The 11,721-nt window shown below is 46.4% G+C and overlaps 1 protein-coding gene across 2 annotated transcripts; it reads right to left on the reverse strand.

Annotated features, from left to right (window-relative positions):
- Nucleotides 1-213: 213 nt before the first annotated feature.
- prpf3 (PRP3 pre-mRNA processing factor 3 homolog (yeast)) lies at nt 214-11,402 on the reverse strand. 2 transcript variants are annotated; one of them, XM_031577016.2, is made up of 17 exons: nt 11,229-11,402; nt 10,303-10,473; nt 10,015-10,145; nt 9,157-9,315; nt 8,689-8,775; nt 8,011-8,291; nt 6,796-6,914; nt 6,209-6,396; nt 5,460-5,626; nt 5,241-5,320; nt 4,767-4,910; nt 4,440-4,539; nt 3,939-4,052; nt 2,959-3,077; nt 1,924-1,998; nt 1,664-1,722; nt 214-1,334 (listed from the first exon to the last, which is right to left on the reverse strand). In XM_031577016.2, exons 2-17 carry the CDS (start codon nt 10,445-10,447, stop codon nt 1,185-1,187), a joined length of 2,118 nt encoding a protein of 705 aa, XP_031432876.1. In that variant the 5' UTR covers nt 10,448-10,473; nt 11,229-11,402; the 3' UTR covers nt 214-1,184. The 2 variants fall into 2 exon arrangements, with proteins under 2 accessions (XP_031432876.1, XP_031432875.1); XM_031577015.2 differs by having other exon boundaries at nt 6,796-6,917.
- Nucleotides 11,403-11,721: the final 319 nt, after the last annotated feature.

Raw genomic sequence — 11,721 nt, forward strand, 5'->3', positions numbered from 1 at the left:
TAAAGTATAATATGAATTAATTTTGATGAGTTTCCATTTTCTGTCATAATCCTGCTGCTATACTTCAGACTCAGAGATGGCATGTCAGCAAACTTACTAGACTGCATTTAAAGATGTAGAACAGAGCGTTTGAACATCAACTCCAATGGTACTCGTCACAGTTCAGCACCACTAAAAACCCCAAACATTATTTAAAAGCACACATCTGACAAGTTTCTTTTTTTCTTTTTAATGACCCTCTGCACAGCTGTTGACTAAGGTGTATTTACATGTGTACAAGGACCATCAGTGGTCAGGGTTGACATTTCTTAAAACAAATTAAAATGAAAAGAAAAAAAAAAAAACCTACAAGACAATGGGGGCAATACTACTAACAAAAAAGATAACATATTAAGTCCCTGATAGGTTTTAAACACTACAGGACAATTTTTGCCAATTTTAGCTCTTCAGTTTGACATAAAATGTTTCGGAAAACGACCTCCCATCAAGTACAGCGCAGTAACACACCATGTTTCTCACAAACCACACTCACTGATGGACTTGTCTTTGCCACTGCAATCTTGGTACAATACAGGCTTTGTGATTGAGTATGTGTGGTACACATGTGAAAATTCAACATGACAGAAGAGCAGAAGAGTGGAGTTGGTGTGCCAGTTCAAGAGGAGGGGAAAAGTTTTCAACAGAGAGGCAAGAAGCAAGTACATTTAGCACTGCACACAAGACAGCCAGTTTCTTTCTTTCTCCATCCATCACACACACACACACACACACACACACACACACACACACACACACACACACACACACACACACACACACACACACACACACACACACACACACACACACACACACACACACACACACACGTGGGTAAAAGGATTACTGATTATCGACACCCTCACAGACCATTTTGATGAACATTTCGTACAGCATCACTGACGCAGTATATCCTATACTGTCCAATAGACATTAGCACAGGAATTGGTAAGCTTACAGTCTCATACATCCACACACACCCACACACACCCACACACACACACACACACACACCCACACACACACACACACACACACCCCTTGCTCTCTTTATCTGCGGGTCAGTTTCTGAGACGCAGTGCCAGTCTGCAGCCCCCGGCTCCCATGGCCAAACGTTCCAGCAAGTTCCGTGCAGTTCTGTTCCCTCAGTCGTCGGCGCCCTCCAGCACACTCTGGCTCAGGGCCTGGTCCCAGTAGTGTTCAGTTCCGTGCTTCTTAAAGTGTTCCCGGGCCATGTTCTCCGTGGGGCACTGCTTGAACTTCATTTCTCCAAAACTACGCTCTTTTGCGGTTCCCTGGAGACAAGGAAACAGAGTGATGAAAACACGCATCTCCTTTCTCTCTGTACAGCACTTGAGTTCTCTTACAACGTGGGACAAAATACAAATGCTACTTGGTTGTCTTTACTGAATAGAAACAAAAATAAACACCAATGGCATCCCAACATAAACACAAAATACATGGAAGTTTTGTTTACTTCTGATCAATTTCAGTGTGTTTAAATGGCTTTTCCTCTTTTGGCCTAAATGCCACAACATTATTGCTTTCCCCTAGTGGGACACATCCATAATAGATCATAGGACATTCCCAGTATGGTTAAGGGAGATTCTAATGGAAGACTCACCTCCCAGACCAAGTCGCATTTATTAATCCTCTTCACTCCGTCGTCATCCAATCCCTCTACTTCAGAACAGAATAAGAGCATTAATTTCAACCACCATCTAGGAAGGCCATGCCAAGCCATCAGGGATGACAGTTTGAGCGTACACTGTACATTTCTAGTTACACATCCAAGTTTTACGTCCGAGATTGCTTTAATCCTAACGCAGAAGCAGGCCTGTGCAAGATGAAGCATCAGATCAAAACATGCAGGTCTGGGCTCACCTTCTCTCTTGTTGCCCTCATCCCATTTGATTCTATGCAGCATCAGTCTCTTAAACTTCTTCTGGGACTTTGGACCTGGGGGGAGGGGACAGAGGTATGGAGTTTTTAGACAAAGGCAGTGACTTCTGTCTAACTACTTCTCAGAACTTATTATCATGACATTATTTGTACAGTTTAAATTCAGTTTATTAGAGTTATGTTCACATTTCAAAATGTGCACAATGAGGTATTTGATCACATCCGAAAAATTATTTTATTATATATTTATATTCAAGACAGAGTAAGCAATAGAGTTTCTCCTCCACCCGTTGGCATTCATCTCTCCTCCACCCGTTGGCATTCATCTCTCCTCCACCCGTTGGCATCCATCTCTCCTCCACCTCTAACCCTCACCATGCTTACTGCCCTTCACTCCACCCCTTTTCATCTCTTTCTCCGGCCCCCTCTTGTCCCCACCCCTGCTTTTGCACGCTCCTGTGTAGGATTGGGCGTCCCATTTCTTTTGGGGATCGAGGGGGTAGTGGTTATCTAGCCGTCCAAATGTCCAACCAAACTTCTCAAAACAGAGGGTTTCCAGATTCCAAATTAAGTGGTAGAAAAAAAAAAAAAACTCCCAGAATGCTATGCGAACTGAGGCAGTTACATGGGAACACGGCTATCGGTATGGGGAAAAAGTACCTCTTAATTATATTTTTAAATCCATTGGAATGTTTTAGTTTAATGATGCAAAAGGAATATGTAACTATTGTTATAACAAGCATTTCAGAAAAATTGCTGACCGACAGTACAGTCCCTGTGTATGAATCTTGAAAAATAATGCAGCAGCAAATCCCCCCCACTCATCTGCCATCAGACATTTCTATGGGCAGGACTACACTGGGTCGGCAAACACTACTACAACTGGGAGTTGAAAACAAGGGGTAGGGGTTAAAAAATAGAAATAAAAAGAAATGAGGCCACAGGTACACCTCTTGCCTCCTCCTCCTCCCCCATATCTCTCCTCCATCCCTTCCACCCATCTCCTCTCGGCCTCACCTCCTTCCACCACCACTATGTTGATATCCCTGTGCAGGACCACGGTCCCAGTGAGGTACAGCTGGTTGGCGTTGGCCTCCACTTTAAACTTCTTGGCAGGGCTGGTCAGGTTTCTGATCCTGCAACACACCAATGATGGGACAGACATCTTAGAAAACTTAAGGGGTGCAACGAATAACCAACGCGGTAAGCAATGACCACATTTGTTGGCAACGAATAGTTTTTCGTGCAGACCTGGAATGCTCAGACTTGTAAGCTACATTGGTTTACAGGAGCGAAAAGCGATGGCAACACCTTCCCGACCACGGCAGCATTTCACTCACATTATGGGCGGTAACGTTTTCTATTTCTATGAATTGTTAATGACGAACATACAGTGCAGCAAATAACAACCTATTATTCACAACAATCCTGAACATTCCAAACTTCACAATGTCAAACCAAAGCCTCTCTGCTATTTAGAAATTCTCATCTTAAATGTTGCATCTATGACATGGCAACTTTTATGGCTGGAGATAATGTTGCTGCCGAGCGCTCCGTTGCTGCCGGAGAATTTTATACTTTCTAAAACGCAAGAACACTTGTCTGCACTCATGCTCAATGTGGGTTGCATTCAAATTGATTCAAATGAGTTATGGGTTTGTTGGATCTCGTAATGCTACCGTGGATGGCTACTGTGGAAACCAGGATTGTTGAAACCTTCTTGAATCACACTAGCCATGTTGCTTTTTTAATACATTTCTAAGAATAACATTTTGCCACTTTGCCACACACTAATGGCAGAGAAAACACCACAAGGCCAACCTACAGAGCTGAGAGAGCTCAAGGACACTTAAACACTGGCTGAGCATGAGCTGATCCCACTGACAACCTTTCCAGTGGCCAAGATGTCCAGGCTTTGGATAACTTACACCAAGTGTGTTTGAATGCACTGTGTGTGTGTGTGTGTGTGTGTGTGTGTGTGTGTATAGGTGGCTGACCTGTACACTGCTATGTGAACGCCTTGAGTTAGGTCCTCCTTGAGCTTCTTAACTTTCTTCTCTTTCCTCTGTTCTGTTGTGAGCTTACGCGCTGCATTGGCATCCTCGTGGGCCCTGCGAAGACAAAAGATGGGAGAGGTCAAAACAGGGAGGGAGGGAGGGGGCGTGAATAAAGAGACGGGAGAGGTCAAAGCAGGGAGAGAGGGAGGGAGCGTGGATAGAGAGGAGGACTGAGGGAAGGAGCAGGGGATAAGGGGTTGGCAAAGGGAGGAGAGAGAGGGAGCGTGGATAGAGAGGAGGACTGAGGGAAGGAGCAGGGGATAAGGGGTTGGCAAAGGGAGGAGAGAGAGGGAGCGTGGATAGAGAGGAGGACTGAGGGAAGGAGCAGGGGATAAGGGGTTGGCAAAGGGAGGAGAGAGAGGGAGCGTGGATAGAGAGGAGGACTGAGGGAAGGAGCAGGGGATAAGGGGTTGGCAAAGGGAGGAGAGAGAGAGCACTCACTTCTGCCTCTTGGCCATCTGTGCTCTGACATGCGCCTCCACCTTGGTGGGGTCCTGCACCGCCTCCGTCCCCAACACGCGCATCAGGTTGGAGATCCGCACTGAGGACCACACAATAGCAGCGTAAGTACCATTTACCTCTGCAGCACGGTTATGCTGATAGGACACCACATCAGGTCAGGGGAAAACCCTTAAGCAAAAGTGTGTGTGTGTGGAAACCAGGATGGGAATAATACTTTGGAATTTAAATGGCAGTGTATCAAATGGGTGTTGTGTGATGTGGGTTCAAGGTGACGTGTGTGTGTGTGTGGGTGTGTATGTGTTTTACCTTTGGGTTCTGGAGGGGGCATGAGGCCCAGTCGGACCTTCTCCTGCACCTCTTTCTGGCCTTCTCTCCTGGTCTGCCTCCTCAGCTTCTTCTGCTCCCTCTTGGTCAGGTACACCCCCAGAGTCACGGGCTTGTCACCGTCCACTGATTAGAGAGAGAGAGACAAGAGAGAGAGAGAGAGAGAGAGAGAGAGACAAGATAGGAGAGAGAGAAAGAGAGAGAGAAAAGAGAAGAAAAATAACCAGAGAGGAGAGGAATGAAAAGGATGAAAAATTTCTTGATTGTGGAGCCAGATATCTGGGCAGAGTGCAGAATTTATTGGCGTGAAATAAATAATACATTTATTTTTCTTATTTGTGGCAATACATTCATTTATTTATTTATTGCCACCAATAAGAAAAATATATGACAAAATAATGATAACATGAAGAGCAAAGATGCTGGCTGTGTCAGGAGAGCTGGAGAGAAGCTTACCAGGAGGGCTCATCTGTGCTGGGTGCTCCACCAGATTAGTTACGCCAAATAACTCAATCTCTTTAAAGACCTTACAACCTCTGGGACACAAATGGAGACACAGGGTGAGAGAGTGTGAAAGAGGAAAAACAGACCTACTATAGTCTGGAGGGATTAAACATGTGAACTAGTTTCTATGCCAAGCCAGTGGTAGATCTGAGAAAGAGGCTGGTCTCTTACAGGTCAATGTTGGAGGGCAGGATATACGAGTCCCACCACTCGATGTTGGGCACCTCGCCCTCGCGCATCTCCCTCTTGGGCGCAATCAGCGCCAACTTGGTGGATGCCTGGATACCCGTCTTCTTGGCGGCTTGAGCGATTTCCATTTGCAGCTTCTCCAACTGGGCCTGAGAGAGTGACATGACAAGAGCGAGAGCGAGAGAGGAAAGGAATGAGTAGATTTCACAGTGCCATTTCATCACATAATGATGACCCAAAATGTTAAATACATTAATGATTTGAGTTTCAACCCAGTAAGGACAAGAATAAGGACATGGTCCATTTAATAATCTACAGCAGGGGTTTTCAACTGGTTTTGTTCCAGGGACCACCATTCAGACTAGAAAGTAATTTGTGGCCCACTGATGTGCCTCCACGCACGCGCGTGCGTGTTTGTTTGTTTGTTTGTTTGTTTGTTTGTAAACGCCGCCGCCGCCACGGCCCCTTAAATATGTGAAATGATCAGGGTACCATCGCTGGCCGCCGCCACGCCCCCTCCCCCTGCACAGATATTCTACCTGTAACACTTGTCAGTGTAATCTGGAAATGTGTTGAAATATCAATATTATCCAAAAAAAAAATTCAATGGTGAACTGATCAACATAGGCTCATGTTGCGGACCCCCTGCAATGCCGTCGCGGACCCCCGGTTGAAAAGGCCACCTGGCACTGTATAGTCCATCCCTTGGAGAGGCCGCGGGTCTGACTTACTTTGGTGCGGATGCGCTGGGCGATCTTCTCAAAGCGGCCCTGCTCGTGGAACTTGAAGCCCTTCCTGGGCCTCTGGGCAGGCGTGATGGTCACTCGTCCGTCGAAGTACGAGGTGGACTCCAGGTCTTCACCGGGACGCTCCTTCAGCTGCTGTCGGAACTGCTCCCGCTTCACCGCCCGGATGTTGGCTGGAGGCACAGAGGGAGAAAACATAAGAAGAAGAACGCAAACATTTAAATGGAGAACAATGGGTTAACAAGAGAGCAAGGATGGGGGAAAAAGTAACTTGTTTTAAATAGTATTGCCAAAAGTAAACCGTTGTGAGCATCATTCAACTGTTCATGAAACTGAAGTACACTGACGGCAAGGTTTACATCAGTGTGTTTGAATGTGTGTTTCTCACCCTTGAGTGTGGGCATAGGGTGTGTTTGTATGTGTGTGTGTGTGTTTCTCACCCTTGAGTGTGGGCATACGGTGTGTTTGTATGTGTGTTTCTCACCCTTGAGTGTGGGCATACGGTGTGTTTGTATGTGTGTTTCTCACCCTTGAGTGTGGGCATACGGTGTGTTTGTATGTGTGTTTCTCACCCTTGAGTGTGGGCATACGGTGGGTGAGCTCCACCTCTTTGCCGCTGGCGTCTACGGTACGTCCCTGGTCATCCAAGATCAGAGGAGTGGGCTTGGTCACTTCACGGGCTTCCACCTTACTGCTTTCAGTCAAAAAGGTTCACACACGCACACCAGACAACAGCTCCATGTCAGTAAGGTAGTGGCAAGCATCCGCTGACTCACTCTTCTCAAAACAAGTCAGCATTCAGAGAATATGTACGTGTCAGAGTGAGTGAGTGTGTGCGTGAGTGTATGCGCGTGCGTGTGTGCGAGCGTGTGCTTGAGGAACGATGTATGCACGAGTGTGTGTGTTTGAGAAAGGATGTATGAATGAGAGTGTATGTGTGTGCTTGCATTAGAATGTGTGTGTGTGCTTGAGAACCGGTGAATGCATGAGTGTGCATGAGTGTGTGTGTGTGTGTGTGTGTGTGTGTGTGTGTGTGCGCGCGCGCATTACGGTACGGATACATGCCAGCGACGCAAAACGGCATGACGTGTGGAAATAGCATAACAGACTGGACCAGCGAGCTAGTTAGCAAGCTAGCCACTTGTCTATATCAAAATTCTTATTCTGTTAAAGTAAGAACAGGATTAAATATCTAACACACAGGGAACAACAACAACCACTTACAAGGCCATCAAAGCTTTTAGTCTTAGCAAATTAAACGAACGACACCATAGTCCTGCAATTTTCAAACTGTCAGAGACAACAACAAACAATCTAATTGGCTGCTGCTGGCAAAATTCGCCCCTCATTTACATAGGATTAAACTTGCCCCAACTTTTTCCGCTCGCTTCGCCCAATTTACTCGTCTACGTGACAATCGCCTGCCTCCTACAGAAATGAATGGGATATAGAATTTCGCTTCTGTTGCATCGCTGGCATGTAACCGGGGTGTTGGAATGTGTGTGTGTGTGTGTGTGTGTTTGAGAACCGATGTATGAATTAGAGAGTGTGTGTGTGTATGCTTGAGAAACGATGCGTGCATGAGATTGTGTGTGTGCTTGAGAAACGATATATGCATGAGAAACTATGTATGCATGAGTGTATGTGTGTGCGTGTGTGTGAAACGATGTTTGCATGAGAATGTGTGTGTGTGTGTGTGTGTGTAACGATGCATGCATTAGAGTGTGTGTGTGCGCATGAGGGACGCTGCATGCATGAGAGTGTGTGCGTCGGCATTGTGGACTCACGGTGGGGCGATGCCCATGGCGTGCAGGTTGGCGAGAGCCACCATGTTCTGTGAGCCGATGTTTCCCAGTGCGCCCAGGATGCCAGGTTTAGACACCAGCTGGGACTGGATGCGGGCCTGCAGCTCGGCGGCCTTGCGCGCCTTCTCGATGGCGTCGTTCATGATGCTCGCTGCCTGGGAGGGGGGGATGGAATGGCCCATGCCCATGGAGGTCTGAGACGGGGTCGGGAGGGGCAGTCTCAGCTCATACTGCTCCGGGGGGTTGGGAAGGGGCAGCCGGGGCTGAAAAGACGAGAGAGAGAGAGAGAGAGAGAGAGAGAGAGAGAGAGAGAGAGAGAGAGAGAGAGAGAGGAGTAGACAAGAGATGCTCAGACCCTTACTGCTGTCTTCACATTCAACTGTATGAACTGACACTGTATGAACTGACAAACATGACAGCTCATCAAAAAAGTTCATTAGTAACAACCAGTTGGCATTTGCTTTGGCTTTTTATTAGTTTCATAAATGAGAAATTGCTACATTTAACATTGCTGGTCAAGAAAATAATAAGTCAGTGTCAGTGTTCACACACTGCGTCTGGATAAGCCTCAGAAACACGGCCCCACCAGAGGGTCTTTACAGCGGTTTTATCCTGTAAACCTCAGAGCACCGGTGTTTGTGATGTTTGCAGACAGACTACCTGGGAAACAGGACCTGGAGCCACAAAGCTGAGCTGCTTCTTCCTCTCCTCAATCTGCCTGGTGGCCGCCTCCATCATCTGCTTAATCTGAAACACAGACAAGAGAGGGTCAAACACACACACACACACACACACACACACACACACACACACACACACACGGGCATAGTGCTGATGCACACAGGCACGCCCACACAGACCTGGTACATAGAGGAAGCACTACTCAATAATGTGTCACGGCTAAAGACAGCTGGTGCAAAGAAATCACAATGAGGAGTTCCAGAGACTTTCATCCACAGGCATTTATGATAAGAGTACGGTTCTTTTTAACAACCATCTTTAAATCTGTCATATGGGTTTGTCTACATTTACAAAACGTTGGCTAAATGTCCCTAGTAGTAGTGTATGGGAGTGCTCCACATATGAAATCAGGCTTATCACATAAGCGTTGTGTAAACAGTGTGTTACCTGCATCTTGGTGAGCATGCCCGGGCTCTCTGCGGGCGGCCCTGGGATCACCTCTGGCTCCTCCACCTCCTCGAAGCGGGGCACTCGCTTCTTTTTGGAGGACTGATCGCCAGCCTCAGAGGCCTCCTTCATGGCCTCCATCTCATCCCCAAACACATCCTGGCAGAGATGCAGCACATTGACACATTAAAGGTTCATCCCCAAACACGTACTGGCAGAGACGCACCACACTGTCAGCTGCTGGGGGAGCCCTTATGTCCACTACAGAAATCTGCCTACATCACTCAAGCCAGCTAGTCAAGTGCCCTCAGTTCAACACAGAGTTGGATAGAATAGAGTGCACATTTGTATTCCCAGTTGCGCTGTGTTCCATGCCAATAACTGAGGAGGAAGTACATTTGCTTATGAGTGCACTGGTGGCTCACTGGCGGTTGGACATTCAATCGTTCCATTCCCATTACATGACTTGCAAGTATAAGATGCGGGCGTGTACCAACAAGTATCCATTCCAACAACCACTATCAGGATCACACTGAAAGTGGGAAGATCTGTTCATGGAAAAACATTGCATCCACCTCCACTCTAGTCCTTCTGGTCTATTCTATGGTCTCTATGGTTTCCTGGTCAAAGCACAGACAGTTGGAAACATGCAGAGGTTGGATGGGGGACACAGGAGCTGTGATTGTGACAGGAGCATCTGAAACTCACCAAAGAGCTTGCTCAGATGGCCATTTATTATCAGAAAATGTCCATAAAAAAGTGAATTCAACACCTGTAAAGCTGCACAACAAACTTAGATCAGCTGACATCGGCATCAATTCCCATATGTCATTCAAAACACAGGTAACTCCAACTCACCTTGAGGTCTCTCTTGCGGTTCCGTTCTCCACCGCCCTTGTTGCCACGAGAGTTTTTGCTTTCCTCTAAGGCTTCAAAGAGGCGTTCGACAAAGCCCCCAGCAGACTCATCTAGGAAGGGTCTCAGCTGGTCTGCAGAAAGCCAGAGGCAACCAAGGGGGCATTACTAACATAAATACACATGAGCTCAGGTAATTGAGCTATGATTCTCCATCCACCTTATCACAACATAAAACACATCTACATGCAGGTCTCAGACACAAACTGAAATCCCACTCTTAACACCCACCTGTAGTCTTCCGTTTGTCTAGGCCCTTGCCAACGCAGTGGAGTGCCGCTGTGACCACAGTGGGCTCGGAGAAGCCCAGAACCTTCTTCACCGTACGCTCCACCCAAGGCCGGAGTTCCTCCACCTCCCGCTTTGGCAATGACATGCTCCAGAGCCCTCACACAACCCAGCCTTGAGGAGATTAGTGTGAAAGTGGGGTAAAAATGAGGAAAAGCACGATGTTTACGTATGTCTATATTAACAAAAACAAGTAACGATAGTGTACAACTACTGCGATTCGGGAACGCACCAAGATAGCTATGGCTAAATGTTTAAACTAGGGCAATCACTTTGAACGATCTACAGGTATTCTTGACAAAACAAGCACTCCTTCGTTGAGTGTTAACATTTGGCCAGCACACGAACATAAAACAGAAAGTTCATAACACAAGCAAACACAATGCTATTGCCAAGGTGTGCGCCCGGGCTACTGTAAGAAAACTCGTTACATACTAACTGAGATGGATGAGAATACATTCCTGATGCATTATACCAGCAATCATTGTTTAGCATTTGTTAACAAAACCCTCACAACAAAACATCCTAAATTGTGTTAGTTTGTTTGTCCAGTGGACAACCAGACCTCCTTCAGCTAACGTTAGCTATTGTTACCATGAAAGTTCAAACTAAATATACTGTTTACATTAGTTAAATCTCAACACATTGCATGTTATCTATCTGGCAGCTCATTGCCTTGGCTCGTGCTAATACGAGCAACAGCTAGCTAGCTAACTAACCCATCTAGCGATAGCAACGGTGTGCTTTCGTTGTCTATGGTTCTTACAGCTAATGTTAGCTACCTTCCAAAACAGGCTATCTGGCAAAACAAGCGTTAAGTAAACTAGCCTACTAGCTAAACAAGTTATCGTAAGTGACGATGGCCTTACCAAAAAACTCTTCAGCGCTTAAAGGTAAATAAGGGTTCTTGTTATATCCTCTGAAAAAATCTCTAGATTGCCGTATTCTTGAATCTGAATCAGCTTATTAAACCAAATAAATCTGCAACTTTCCAGTCGCGCGGCGTAAAAAGAACGTTTGGAAATATGAGGCGGAAACGGAAATTGTCACTGATACGCAAGATGATATGTGCCCTGCCTATATTGTACTGCCACCTAGTGATGGCAGCCTGACACTGAAGCGCCGGAACGTGCTTCATACCTTAAACTACACCAACCATAAAACCACTGCTTCGAAGGTTGCTTTGGTACGGAAAAATCACGTGACATATTACGTGCGAAACAGCAACTGCTTCTTTCTCCGAATGAACCAGCTGAGTGGTTCACAGCGCCACGCACGAAACAGTCAGTTGCCTCGTTTTGAGTCTGAATTGTAGCGCCTTCAAAGCATAAAAACTTCCGCGCACAACATTGCGTTTGGTTC

Source organism: Clupea harengus, chromosome 11 (assembly GCF_900700415.2).
Source record: "Clupea harengus chromosome 11, Ch_v2.0.2, whole genome shotgun sequence".
NCBI classification, from domain to species: Eukaryota; Metazoa; Chordata; class Actinopteri; order Clupeiformes; family Clupeidae; genus Clupea; species Clupea harengus.